This window comes from Epinephelus lanceolatus, chromosome 24, assembly GCF_041903045.1.
Source record: "Epinephelus lanceolatus isolate andai-2023 chromosome 24, ASM4190304v1, whole genome shotgun sequence".
In the NCBI taxonomy this organism is placed as follows: Eukaryota; Metazoa; Chordata; class Actinopteri; order Perciformes; family Serranidae; genus Epinephelus; species Epinephelus lanceolatus.
In genome coordinates, this window is record NC_135757.1 from 16,179,790 (window position 1) to 16,195,024 (window position 15,235).

Here is a 15,235-nt window from a genome sequence, read left to right on the forward strand (position 1 = left end):
ATGATGTTTTTCCCAAACTGGTATTATTCTTCTCTAGGCTAAAATAGAGAAGGTGTTGTTCAGAGATGTTTGCGTTTGTGTTTGTTTTATACTTGGACAAACATGCTTGTCCAATAGAAAGCAGTCTCACTTTGAGCAAACAAAGAAGAAATCAGGATATCAATTTGACAAACCAACACACTCCACTACATCCATGAAACAAATGTAAAAGAATTTGGATGGGACAACGGGGAGATGAGCAATGATATGAAGTGCTTTGAGGTGGAATTAATTTTCTTACATTCTTCCAGATGATCACTTATGGAAGTACTGAGGTGAATTGTACAGCCAAATTTCCACACAGGTTGTTTGGTCGACCCATCAGCTTGCTGGTTACTGTTCTCTGTGTAGGTTTGTAAAGATGCTTGTGTGTAATCTGCAGGGGAGCAAAATTCCAGCTGTGGTCTCAACAGCATTCAGAAAGCACTCCTGAAACAAACTAGCACAAAAAAGTCTGCTCTGATTGGTCAGCCTTTCCAGGTCTTCCACATCCTGGCATCTTCCACAATCTTTTTTTAATCCGAGTGCTCATTGACTTATTGAGGGTTAGTTAGAGTAGATGACCGTATAAAGAATTCTGTCACGAGCTGATGTCAGTGTGTCTGAAAAGTAGAAAAAAAACAAACAGTTGGAGACAGAGTGTTCAGAACGGTCTGAAGTGTTTGCTTACAGGGATTATTTTTACATACGTTTACCTCATTCTTTTAAACTTTTACTATAAACATCAGACATTGTAACATATGACAGAAAATAAAAAGCCCAATAGATCTCCTTTAAAATGTATTTTGTCGACTGTTTAGTCCAGTAGAATAAAATGGCGAGATATTAGTTAAAATTATTTTCCTAGAAATAAACGTTTATCTGGATTTGATTCTGTTTCTGTCACACACACATGCGCACACATGTACACAGATAGCCAAGATGCTGCTAAGTATTTTCTCTAAACACATGTGGTTTCATCATCAGTTCACCACACACTTAGTGCACTGTGTAATAATCTCTTGCTCACACACACACACACACACACACACACACACTAGTATTGATACCGTCCCATGGGAAAGGATGCAAACACGCACACCTCAATTATCCTGCTCACACACACCCTGCAGTCATTAGACTTGAGAGTGTGTCATTTCGACTTGTGATTTATACACAGGACTTAGTCATGATATAATTAGTGATTAGGGGAAGTGTGTGGGTGGTGTGTGTTTGCAGCCTGACTCATGTGAGTTTTAATCCTCAGGGTTTCCCATGTTGAGCTTTCACTTCTCATGTAGTCTCCTGTGCCGTAGAAGTGGCCACAGTGCGTGCTGGGAAAGGGAGGGTGGGTGAAGAGTTTTAATAAATCAGCGGTGAGCTGGTCAGCTGCTGAGATTTCCCATTTTCTGTAACAAAAACTCATCAGCCGGTCTCAAGGCGCTGCCACTCCCAAGACTACACACAGGCTTTTCATGGACTGACTGTTGAATCATTTCAAAGAGGAGGTTTAATCCCATCCAGAGAACAATATTCAGTAATAAAACGATGAGAAGTGTGACAAATATTTATGTTAGCTGCAACATTGTGTTTATTTTTCCCAAAGTTACTGTATTCTTGTCCATCTCTTTTTGTCTCTGTGTCAGAGTATGATCTCAGCGATAGTGAACAGTTCCTACTATGTCAACGTCTCCACCTCTAAATGCCAGGAGTTTGGACGCTGGTACAAGAGGTACAAACGCATGAAAGGTAACTCTCACACCTCATTCACATCCAGTCCTGAAGTAGCTGAGCACACATAAAGACAGCAATACTTTCTGTTATATTTCTCAACTAGTGGATTTTACTCAGATGACTTTATGGCACAAAATGAATCACTAATACTTTGCCTTTGAGCCAAAAACTGCCCTGGTGCAAGGCACTGGGAGGTCATGTAACAGCAGACAAATATACAAGCACTTAGTCTGTGCATGGTTGTGGTGTAATTTGGGCAATCTGATTCCTTAAAGGGATCATTTGGAATTTTTGAAGTTGGGTTGTATGACGTAGTCAGTATATTACCTACAAGAGATGTCAGTCCCAGTCAGTCACTCCAAGTTTGGAGAAGCAGACAGGAGGACCCCTACAGAGGCCAAGCAATGTACTGCTGTGGATGGGGGCAGCAACAAAACATGTTTTAGCCACCTAAAAAAAATCAGTTCAATCAGTTTAAGGCCCTATCTACACTTATAAACTCTACAAATATTTTTTTAAAACATAACTTCCCACACCGTAAAAAAAATTCTGTCCACACGACCATTGCTTATCTCTTTCCATACTACAATGCAAAAATTATTCCAAACGCTCGCTGGTGTTAGCATTCTTCTGCAGTCTCCTCTTGTTGCGAAGATGGTTAAGTGTACAGGCTAACATTACCTTTTTCAAAATGATGACTGGATATCTCATCACCGTTGATTCTCTTGTAATATAAGGACCGAGGAACCTACTCAATGATACCAGTGATTCTCTGGACACACGAAAGTTTTCCTTCCACTCCTCATCGACAACAGTCCCACTGTTGGCCTGATCCAAAACCATCATTTCTGGTGGACCAAATAACACTGGGCGCAGCAGACAGGTCTGTTTGTCTGAAGTGGTGCAGCAGTACTAAGTTTTAAGTGTAAAAGTAGTCATTAGACCAAGCAGTGTTGACAAAACATAAACAAACCGGTAGTCTGTCGTTATTGTTTCTGTAACATGCTCATTACACAAAGCAACAACTAACGTGCCTGAATTGAGGAGTTTACGTCATTGTTTCTAAAACTCTCTGCTTTACTATGTCCAATCCAAAAACACTGTAATCAAAGAGAAAATTCGGCACCTTAGACAGCTGTTTCTAAAAAAATGTCTATTTTTAATTAACTAAAATGCAGTTTGCATGTGGACAACAGGCTAAAAGTTAAGGAAATTTTTTTTTTTTTTAAATATCTGCATACGTGTAGATGGGGCCTAATTGTACACTATATTTACAGGGTTTTTACTGCTTCACCTTGCCGTCAAACAGCCCTTTCTGATGAGGAACTGAACTAAAAGTGAAACTTATCTATGCTCTCTTCAAAGCCAGACTTAATTGAAAAAAAAAGGAATTCCACCTCACAATACAGGACTGGCTGGTCTAAAGCTCCTTTTGTCAAAGGAGTCTGGTGAATAGATAACGGCTTTAGTTCCCTGACAATGAAGGCTGTATGCAGCAAGGTAAGGCAGGGAAAATACCTTAAATACAGCATACACTTAAACGGATACTGATTATTTTAGGTGGCTAAAATGCGTTTTTCTGCTGCCTCCGTCCATAGCGGCACATTGCTTAGCCTTTGTGGCAATATTCCTCTCTGTGTCTTCAAACTGGGAGTGTACCGACCAACATCTACTGTGGGTAATACACTGACTATGGATGAGTACCTCCTACAGACCCACTTCAAAAAATCTGAACTATCACTTTAAATCAAATCTTAGCTTGATCTCTCTGGCATGAAGTGAAAATATTATGAATTTGGTGACCACAGCTGAACAGAAATCCGTATTGTAAAATTCAAACACACACACACACGGATGTAAAACTCAGTCCTGTTGTAATCAGGCTAGTGTGGCCCACGTAAACACAATTTTTCATAGTAATCTGGCTCCTTGTTTGCATGCAAGCTCAGCCTGTCGCAGGTGTTGCTTCACTTCAGTGGCAGCTTTACGGTGTTTAGTAATCACCCCTGTAAAGTGTCGATCCATCAGTGAGCCGTTGCAGTTTATTGGGACGCATTTCCTCATTAAATTCTCCCACCTTGTTAAAAACTTTTACAGTTTTAGTGACCAACTCTCCCGCACCTCAACTGTTCAGCTGTTTATACTTTATTTGCCTCATGTTGCTTTGAAATCTCACAAAGGTGGAGACTGTCAGAGCTCTTTTTAAAGCTGACACTCACTGCTAATCACAACTCGACTTAATATGACTCACCTGTCTGGCTGCCTTTGTTTTTGCGATTTAGTTTCTTTAAATGTGATGCTTTTTAATGAAGTTTTTCCATTCTTCTGTCCGCCCCCTGTACGTGTGTGTCAGCCTGTATGTGTCTAATCTGCTGCATGAGACGTCTGTCACTGACAGCTCTCAGTAGGAAGGAACTGTCACACATGGTTTACATTAATGTCACCCTTAATACACATGACAAAACTAAATGCTCTTAACTCCTAATGGAAAACAGCAGCAACCCCTCAACACACACGCACAGCCACACACACGCCACCAAAACCCAGGAATAAGAGTTCTTCTTACACACACACACACACACACACGCTGGGAAGGTAAAAATCTGAAGCCCTGCCAAACCTCACTCCAACTTTTATTCCCCTAATAACCTAAAATGTGACTCTGAACCAAACCCAGCAGCAGCATAATAAGAAGCAGACGAGCAGAGAGGCCGTTAAAATCCAGGAGAGCAGAAACGTTGAGTGCAGTGATAAGGAGGAAACATTCTTCACTTATTTGATCTTATGTGGACTGTAAGTGAAAATAGGATGTCAGTGACCTAAACTAAAGACTTTGTGGTTTAAAGATCATCCTCTGAACCACAAGACAGACCTGTACTTTAAACAGTATATCCTAGAAAGGTTTTCTACACATCTTTTATTATACTAACTTCTGTGCTGGTAGATTTGGTTCATCAAAGATATTTATGTTGGTTGTTTCACCTTGAAATAAATCGGTGTATCTGTGTCAGTGTATGTAACTAAATGTACTTACTGCTCTGATATTTCCCCCTCAGGTGAATACATTGAGAAGATGTGGTCAGTACAAGACAAATCTGATATTAAAGGTAAATTTGTCTTTTATTGGTGACTCAGTGGCACCTTACTGGGGCCACTGAGGCTTCAGTGACCAAGTGAATGGAATTCAAATTAGGGTTTAGAGGTTAAAGGCACCAATCACAGACCAAGGCTTTAATTTTAAAGCGCAATTTCACCCCAACCCCCCAAATTTTTTCCTCTTACCTGTAGTGCTTAAAGTTAAATTAAGTTTGGTGCATGTTGAGGTTCAGGATTCAGATTTGGGTGAGGAAATAAATGTAATCAGTGAACAATCTTCTCAAGTATATTGACACAAACCTGTATGTTTTTACACAGTGGAGAGGGATCTGGACCTGAGCATCCTCAGCCAGCGTCCTCCCTCTCTCTTACCCTCCCCCACCCAAGTGGGCGCCCTGGGTAGCCCTGGAGCTCTGTCCATCAAGAGTGGCCTTGGGGACACTCAGACCTCCACCCAGCCTCATTGTCTGCCTCACCCCGCCAGCCAGCACCACACCAGTACACCACTGCGTCCCCAGGGTCCACCTCTCCTGGGCCACAGTGGGCTCCTGTCCCCCCAGCTCTCCCCTCAGCTCGTCCGTCAGCAGCTCGCCATGGCCCACCTCATCAACCAGCAGCTCGCCGTCAGCCGCCTGCTCGCACATCAGCACCCACAGGGAGTCAACCAGCAGTTCCTCCACCACCCGCCTATCTCACGGACCTGCAAGGGCCCCGGAGGCGCTGCTGAGCCCGGCCTCAACTGCTCAGGGGCCGAAGTCTCCTCCAGCATTTACCAGCAAGTCAGAAACGAGCTGAAGAGGGCCAGCATTTCTCAGGCTGTGTTTGCACGTGTGGCTTTTAACCGTACACAGGTAAACACAATTTAACATTCTGACTGAGAGAGGTGATGCCATAGGTTTCACGTTAATGCTGACCCTTTGTGTGTGTGTGTGTGGGTGTGGGTGCAGGGTCTGCTGTCAGAGATCCTTCGTAAGGAGGAGGATCCACGCTCGGCCTCACAGTCACTGCTGGTCAACCTGAAGGCCATGCAGAATTTCCTCAACCTGCCAGAGGGCGAGCGGGACCGCATCTACCAGGAGGAGAGAGAGCGGAGCACCAACTCCAACCACAACCTCTCCAGCAACCACATCTCCAGCAGCAACACACACAGACACCCACAGGTACACACACGCTCACAGGACTGATCCCAGATCTGCACTCTGGGATACCTTGAATACCTTGTTTGGGGGGGCAGGAGAAGCAGCGACGTCTCAGTAAATAAACAGCTTTTCATGGCACAGCTGACAGGTCTCTACAAAACACCCATTTTGGTAACAAAAGAGCCAGTGGAAACACAGCAGTGACTCACTAAAACACAACTGGTTTTGTTGTGTGTTGGTTACGAACAGTGGTCTGCAGCTTGGTAGGCGTCATACCAAGGTGACACATTGTCCACCATCCCCTCCACATCCTGATAACAAAGCCAGCTCATACTGTATACTGCGTCATTTCAGAAACACTGATATGTATCAAACGTAGCAGTTCATATTTGAATTTATTTGAATTTAAATATTAAAGTCACAAAGGCAGAGATTGACCAAACCTCTTAAAAATAAATCTAATTCTTGTGTATTTGTGATAAACAGAGAAATTGTCCACTTGTGAAAATGTGGAATGTTATCGTCTTTCTATATCTCAACTTTTATGTAACCATGTAAATCTACAAACCTCATCTCAGTTACTGTGTCCTGCTCTGTGCAGACAAAGTGCAACATGTCTGCTGCGGAGCTGCCGCTGAAGCTGGACTCGCTGGTGAACATCTCGTCAGGGATCTATGACGAGATCCAGCAGGAGATGAAGAGGGCGAAGGTCTCCCAGGCGCTGTTTGCCAAGGTGGCTGCCAATAAAAGTCAGGTAAGTCCCAAAAAAACAACCATTTTAGTGGTTAAAGATGCATTCCTTGATTTTATTTTATCACCCTTGAATGGGTGGCAAAACAACAACAAGCCTGAACTTGAATTCAGAAAGAAGGTAAGTTCCATTTTCTAACTGTGCAGGGTCTTGTCAACATGCTTGATAATGTTTTTAAGAATGACACGTGAACACCCTGTAAAACATCCGCATACACATGATGTACACAGTTGATAATGTTTGAAGGAGCTGATGAGGGTGTAACATGCAGGTGTGTGAGTGTGTGTGTGGGCGTGTGGGGGGATCTGATTACCCGCTGTGGCATACCATCATGTCTCCATCCTCAGATAAACAATGCGGGTGATGGAAGGCGAGATCAAAGCAGAGTCTGCTGGAGGGAGAGAGGATAAGGGGGGGCAAAGAGAGGAGGGCGATGGTTTCAAAACCAGTCTAAATGCCTTTCCCCCCCACAAACCTCATGTGACGATTTATTACCAACACAGGCAGAAAGGGTTTAAGAGCACGTGTGTATTAATGTATGAGCGACACTGAGAGATAAAGCTTAAAAGTCTAAATGATAAAGCAGTAAATGTAAATAAACACAGAGGAGGAGGAGGAGGAACAGAAGGATGCAAGACAGAGGAAAAGATAGACAAGATGACGGAGGGATGATCACATTATTACCATTAATTTCCAGGCTGAAGGCTGCGCGTAAACAACAGCTGGTGGCAGATCCTGGGTCAGCCTAGCAAAGATAATCCAATCTTCACACACACACACACACACACACACACACACTTGCAGACACTCACTGCTCCCCTCAGACTTTTTCCTTCTGCTTTTTTCTTTCTCCTCTCAGGGAGCATTTTCTACTCTAACCCAATAAATACAGTATTTATTTTAGAATTTGAATACAAATATATATATACTCAATTAACCCTGGGAACAACTCTGAGGAGCATCAGTGTTTCAAGTCCATTTTTAAACCAAACATAGTGGCTATAGAAGGAGTGATGTAGTCATGTAGGAACTATTTTCTTTCCACTGAACTACACCCGCCAACCGTATTACCGCACAGAAGGAAGCGTGCAACTATTGCTATCTCACCTAGCACCACCGAGCTAACTAATGTTACAGCTTATCCAAGGAGGATCCAAGGGGGTGACCTGTCCCTTGTCTGTGAAATACAGCTTTTGGTCCAACAAAAAGACATTGTCAGCAAACACAGCAGAGAGACCAGCAGTGATGTAAACCACAGCCACACACAGCCTGGCAGTCTGCTCCAAACACACACAGAACAAACAGACAATCGCATGCATTAAGTCAAGCCGAAGCCTTTTAAAATACCCACTGCTTACAGGACAACAAAACAAACAAAATCTGCCACACAAAGCTTTTTAAAACAAAACTTTTTATAGTCATCTATCCAGACAAGCTCATCAGAAACAAAGGACTCTAAAGTGCAGTCATTTAATCATCATATAGTGAGTAATAAAACATGACATGAGCTTCATCTTTTAATTTCACCTAATTCTCCTGCAGGGCTGGCTGTGTGAGCTGCTCAGGTGGAAAGAGAGCCCGAGCCCGGAGAACCGCACACTGTGGGAGAACCTGTGCACCATCAGGAGGTTCCTGGCTTTATCGCAGGCCGACAGAGATCAGGTCTACGAGGAGGAGTCAAGGCAACAGCACAGCGAAAGGCACCACACCGTCCTGCATGTCCCAGACCAGCAGGTACAATCATGCAGATAGTATGTGTTTATTCTGAAGATTAAAGCTGACTGTAGAGGAAAAAAAAATAAGTGTGAAGATCAGATTTTTAAAGATACACACCCACTCTAAAACACACTACAGCCATGTGCAAGCAAAAGACACAAATCAAAGTGTTTTACGAGTGAGAAAATGTGAGCATAGTGCTGTTAAGAAAAGTTTCCTCTGTCTGTCTCGCTCCGTCTGTCTGATCCCACCACCTGCTCCTCCAGCAGCCCTCCTCTTTGTCATATTTGTGTCCCATAAGTCATTGAAAATAGAAGTGGTAAATGACCAGCCCACACACTTCCTGCTAAACACTCCTCCATCCCACCCTCTCCCCAAAACCAAAATGCTCTCCCGTCTAGCCCTAACCTCAATATTATTCAGAACATTCCCTGTAATTATTGAAGTAGAGAAAAAGGAATTGCCATTATCTTTATTTAGGTCCTTTAATTTTGATGGACCACAGATTTATGGTGCTGGATTCCTGTGTTTGGGTGTGTTGGCCGACCCGCCCTGTTAATAAGCTCTAGTAGTGTGGTTGTTTGTGTGATGAATTTGGGACGTCAGCGTGCATGTTGGCGGGTGATGGAAGCTGGTCAGTCACACTTCCGCTTGTACTACATTTCCCTTAATGATTGTGCAGAGGGGCAGAGTGGTTCACTTATTACTGTGGGCTGTATTGTAATTACACATCATGAGGCATGTTCACATGGACTGTGGTGCCGGATCAAACTGTAGTGTCTCTACATCCACATGTTGAGTTAAACCCTTAAAGTGTATTGAATCAGCAGCAATGGTTGTGTTTATGTGGTCATAAAACAGCACATCCCTGACATAAATACACTGTTAATGTTACCACAATGATACAGACAAATAACTTGGTTGCACTAGGCAGGTGGTGCACAATATCTCAACGAAGCCTGCCTGTCACTCCGCCTCTCTCCTAATAAAGCGCTGTTGTTTGCAGTTCTCCAACATGCTCCTGCTCAAACGTAAGATAGCTTTTTTTTACTTTGACATGTGGTAAAAGAATTGAGGCATGTCATATGACAAAGGAGCACAACATGAAGTTGTATCTATTTTAAATGTGTGACAATTTCAGACGGAAAACACAGACTTGTGTCCAAAGGCCTTAACTGGCGTTAAAAACAGACGCACATGCCCCCCAAGAACACCTCAGCACCCTCCTTCAAACATATTGCCTCCAGCTCCACCCAACGTTCTCTAAACACCCCTGTTGAGAAATGCTAAATAAGTGCAACAAGTGCAAAATACCAACGTTTTTATACTCATTTGAGGTCCCTGTGGTGGCCCCAAGTGATCATTTAGTTTGTTATGCATCAAGTCAGCCATGCCACATGCCACATGCCACGTGTGTTGAAACATCACTATAAACGTCTGACAAACAGGGCCGTTACCTAGGAGACTGTCAATTTCCGCCAACATCTACATTGCATCTGACAAAGTATACAAAAAAAGCCAAAGACACCAGGGAGAGGGCAAACAAAGTTGAATTATCTAAATGTAATTTTCTTTTCTTAACAGGTGATCCACAGACAGCCCCTGCCACCTCTGACCACTCCATCTCCGGTTCATGAAGACCCTCAGCCCATCCCATTGCTGGTCTTGCATGGCTCAGAAGACACGCCCCAGCGTGGGATGAGCCCCGGCCTTGGAGGGGGAGGAGCAAAGAAGGCCCGCTCACGGACACGGATTTCCCTCGAGGCTCTGGGAATCCTGCAGAGCTTCATCGGCGATGTGGGGCTCTACCCCGACCAGGAGGCCATCCACACCCTGTCGGCCCAGCTGGATCTACCCAAACACACCATCGTGAAGTTCTTCCAGAACCAGCGCTACAACGTCAAGCACCACAACCAGGTCAGAGAGCCCGTTCCCGGGGAGGACGACAGGGAGAGCTCGAGTCCCAGCGAGGGCGGCGTCTGCACAGTGGAGAGTCGAGGGGAGGAGGGCCTCTCTGCGTCTGAGGAGTCGAGCGAAGATGGGAGAGGATCAGTGGAGGCGTTCAGAACAGAGGGAGGAGACAGAGGAGAAGAAAGAGATGTGGAAATGGAGACAGAGAAGGAAGAAGGGGATGATGGGAAAGCCTCAGGGCCAGCGACTTCCTCCCTGTCCCCCTACAGCAGCCTGGACAGCCCCCACTCTGCAGAGCAGCAGAGATAACAGCAGAGAAACAAGAACTGGATGGAAGCAAAGGACAGCGTCAAACTGTGAAGCCCACACACAGACAGCCTGTGAATAAACACACTCTATCACCTTTACTAGAGCTGATCATCAGAGCTCATTAATATCTGAAGAACTGTGGAAACATATTTAAGTAAGTTTGACTGAAAAGGGATCCAAAGGTATGACCACTACCTACAGATGCAGACAAAAACACATTTCCTCCTGAGTTTTCTTTTCTTTAGTGAGGATGGGAACACATTTCAAACTGCTTTAAATCATCATGACAGCATACTGGAAAAACAACAAATTCCCTAAATTATATTAGTTCCTTCAAAGTGGCACCCTAAGAAAATGTCCAGAACACCTCTGTTAGCTTTACAGGTGACTATAAGAAGACTCCTGCAGCACAATCCACGTCTTTCACAGTTCTGTCTGTTACTGATGCTGCATTTCCACTGAATGGTTTGGCTTGACTCGACTCACTTTTGGTACCAGATTCTTTTCTCTGTTTCGTTTTCCACTTGTTGCCCCCTCAGTGGAGGCAGGATTCAGCATAGCGACACCATGTGAAACCACATGACACCATTTTTAAAGTGTCAGTCACTGGATTCTTTCATCAGTGACCTAACAGAGACATGTTTGTCAATTGTACAATGTAGTGTCTGCAGTGTAAGGCGTAGTTTTGCGGGCTGCCGCTGTTTAAAATATGGGTCAAAAAAGTTGCGACTGATATTGACAGTAGCTTGGCAAGGATGTTTTTCTTTGGCTGTAAAGTAGTTCCAGCACTTTTTTAATGACACAATACCCATGGTGTTTGTTCCAATGACAACAATATCTTGACGCTAGCTAGATAGCTAACCTAACACTACGTTATAAGGTTTGACTACACAGTTAACATCCAGTTTACAACATGTACGGTGATAAAAGCAAGACTCACCAGCAACATCCAGTGTCCGGCCGATCTGCTCCCAAAAATAGGCTTTTCTGTCTTTATTGTGATAGTTTCTGACATATCAAACAGCTCGATTTAGTATGTAGCTAAAGGAGCAGCAGTGACGACACCAACGCCTTTCTGAAAAGTTCAGAGGTTCACTGAAAAAAAACACGCTGGGTGTGGTGCTTTTTCTCTAGATAGCCGCACAGTCTCTCATCATTAAACAATTGAAAAAAGACACTGGCATTCAGACAAAAATGGTATGTGGACACAACCAAACTCAGTTTTTCAGCTGGGCTCGCTTGGGACCTTTGTCGAGGTGGTACCAAAAAAGTACCAGGTACTATGCACAACTTTTGCAAGTGGAAAACAGAATAAGAGCGAGTCGAGTTGTACCGTGTGCTGGAAATACGACATATGTACACAGCATCCTTTACAGTCACCATATAAATGCAATGGTGTAACATGGACGCTGTGTATTTTGATGAATGGATACAGATTAAAAGCAAGGACAGAGGAGAAGTGGATTATACTGCAGGAGTGGTTTGAGAAGTTTCTAATCATTAGCCACCTTTTAAGCTAACAAGGAGTTTTTGTTTATTTATGTATGTTTTTGTTTATTGTATTTTCAGGTTAAGTTTTCAATACTCATAAGAGTTTGGTGACTTTTTCTCTTAAAGCAGGAGGTTTCACAGTGGGTGTTAAAGGGTAACTTTGGTATTTTTAAAACTTGGATTTTCCCATGTTTTTGTGTCTAAGTGACTAATTGAAACAACAATTTTTGAAACTGGTTCAGTATTAAGCGAGAGCAGTGCAGCTGGCAGTTGTGAAGCAGGCTGCAGTGTAACTATTCAGAGCATGTTCACACTGTCAATATACATCCAGTGAAAGTTTTTTTGCCACTGACAGGCTCAGATTGTGATTATAAATGTCTGACAACATCATGGAAAGGATCCTTACAGAAACAGACATTTTGTTAGATAGTGTTTAACCAGAAAAAGACCCAAAATCACCATCACCAAACACACCAGGCTCCATTTAAATAAACAGTAATTTTAGTGTGTGTAGAGCCAGCATATTTTCACATCAGCTTTGTGAATTTAGGGTTTATTTCAACCAGACCAGAGCTGGTGATTGTTGGAGCAGTGGAAAGACGAGCCAAGACAGCTTTTGTGAGTTTTTCATTTTCGTAAAATGAACAAACCTGAAATTGGCCACATGATATACCGAATGCTTACCTGTTTGGAGTCCACTGCCAAATGTAGAATTTCACCTCACTGAAGCTTTTGAGTAAAATCCTCCCAAACCTCACACAAGTTTTTTCTTTTGTCAGATCATAGAAATAAATACAAATGAATGAATAAATAAAAATACTTTGAGAAGCTGCAGTCGGAGAGCTTCTGTCTGAGCAGAGGTGGGAACACTGATAATGGTTTTCGTGTTAGATGTAATCATATGGGGACCAAAAATAAACTGACACTGGGCAGTATACCCCATGAGACGGGCATTCACCTGTAACACTAGAACCTCCACCCAGACTGAAGGCCATTTTAAATCCTATGAAATATATATGCTTTAGGAGGTCCCTTCATCAACTACGTGAATCTGACAGTAAATCAGTTCTACGCTTCCCTCCCATCGATATTTATTACTACCTTTATATTTACTGCAATCTGAGTATTATTGTTGTAATTATAGTTTTGTTATTATTTTCTTTGATATGACGACATATGTCTTTGTAAATGTGACCAAAAAAAGAGGATGAGCAAGTCAGTGTTACACAGTTTGAGTTTTAAAAGTATGATTCTTTATTTACAGTTTCTAAAACAAGACTCAAAGAGAAATGATCCGACAAACAGTTTTGCATTTATGTACATTATGATGTAAATGTTGACAATCCACCTGCAAAACTCATCACATGTGGGATGCAACCACTGTCACTGACACTGTTTTGTGTGATTTGTGCCACACAGGAACAGGGCATGAAAACACAGCATTAACATTTCAGTTTGACAATCATCTCTGTCCTGGATGGAGCACGCAATGTTCCTGATCTGTTCCACTTTGACGTTTTACCATTGTTCTTTGATTCTGTTGTGGGCAGGACATGAGAGTCTGATAAAACTTTTTCCAAAGTATAATCCGTGTGGAAAGTTTGCCCTGTTTGTCTTTTGAAAACCTCTGTTAGCTGGTCCCACTCTTCAACAGCTCAGTGATGACGCAAACACCTGTAAACAAACTTCAGTGTCTCAAACTGCACCCTGCTGCCATTGACCTCCAGAGAGAAAAACGAAAACACATTTAAAACAGAGGGACACTGACACCAACTAAAATGTCAAGATAAAAGATATAATACAAGAAAGCCAAAAAATAAATAAATTAAAAACCAGTGGCTCAAAGAAAATCAAGATATGCTTTTCCGAGAAAAGTACATTTTATCAGAACAATCAAAACAATTTTCGTCTGTAAAATAATCATACAATTAATAAACAAAAATGTATAAAAAATTATAAATAAATAAATAATTAAAATATATAAAACATTTAATGAAAACAAATACATACATAAAATAAAAAATATAAATAAAATTAAAATAAAAAATAAGATGCACAGATATAAAAGAGAAGCTCAGTACTGTTGTGTAAAAGTAGGCAAGAAAACTGTCATTCCACTCCCGTAATTCACCCTCACTTACCACAACTCTACCCACAAACTTTATAAAAAGAGCAGCAGTCAAATGCACACACAAAGTGCACAGTCCTCTCCAACCTAACCACAGACACATGAATGTAAAAACAGCAACTGTAAAATGCAAAACACAAAGTGCACAATGCAATTAGATGGGTGGGGGGGCACAGACATGTCTTTTTAAATCTCCCATATACAACACAAAGTGTAACTCCTGGGCTCTGTGAGATAAAAGACAGTGAAGCAGCCTATAAAGGCTTTTAAATACAAAGTCTTCATACACTGAAAGTTCACAGACACTTTTGAAAGAAAGTAACTTTTACTTTATGATATAATTAATTAATATATGATAGTATGCTGGCACAGTTCAGGTCAACAATAAAGCAAAATGTGTAAAGTGAGGAGTAAAATGCATTTTTTCCACGCTTTTTTCTTTAGTATATTTGGAGCTAAAATTCTAACTCCATTAAACCCTATGGAGCTCAAGATTTCAACAATTAAGATTAAAAAGGAGCCCATTTTTAAAGATTTAAGGTCAGATTTCTGGCTGTAAACGGTGGCGGGGTCCACCACTCTGCAGGGGACATTCCCCCTGTGTCCCCCCAATAAATTACAATAGACACCCAGTGTAGCTATGATCTATTTAATATGCAACAAACTACAGTATCTCATATACATATCATCATGTGATGGGTATCTGCTGTGTGCACATTCATCTTCTTCGCTCTGTGAATCATTAGCAATGGATTAATTTACGTCGTAGCTAACTCTCTGCAGCTTCATGTCTGCTTTATTGTGCCAGGGTGCCTGATAACAATTTGAGACAATTTAGCAACTGCCACGCTCACAGATGTCTGTAACTCCATCTGTCAACCTTTGCTCGATTGAGTGTTTGGCTTTAAGAGAATACTGTGTGAATGTTAGTTGTGTGTGAGA

General features: G+C 42.2%; 1 protein-coding gene across 1 annotated transcript in view; it reads left to right on the forward strand.

Annotated features, from left to right (window-relative positions):
* LOC117254994 (DNA-binding protein SATB2-like) overlaps positions 1-13,752 on the forward strand; it is a 34,106-nt gene extending 20,354 nt beyond the window's left edge. The window contains exons 6-12 of the mRNA XM_033623523.2: positions 1,665-1,767; positions 4,809-4,859; positions 5,167-5,699; positions 5,796-6,008; positions 6,589-6,741; positions 8,281-8,472; positions 10,039-13,752. Of these exons, the coding sequence (XP_033479414.1) occupies positions 1,665-1,767; positions 4,809-4,859; positions 5,167-5,699; positions 5,796-6,008; positions 6,589-6,741; positions 8,281-8,472; positions 10,039-10,674 (1,881 nt within the window). The 3' untranslated portion in view covers positions 10,675-13,752. The remainder of the gene's footprint in view (positions 1-1,664; positions 1,768-4,808; positions 4,860-5,166; positions 5,700-5,795; positions 6,009-6,588; positions 6,742-8,280; positions 8,473-10,038) is intronic.
* Positions 13,753-15,235: the final 1,483 nt, after the last annotated feature.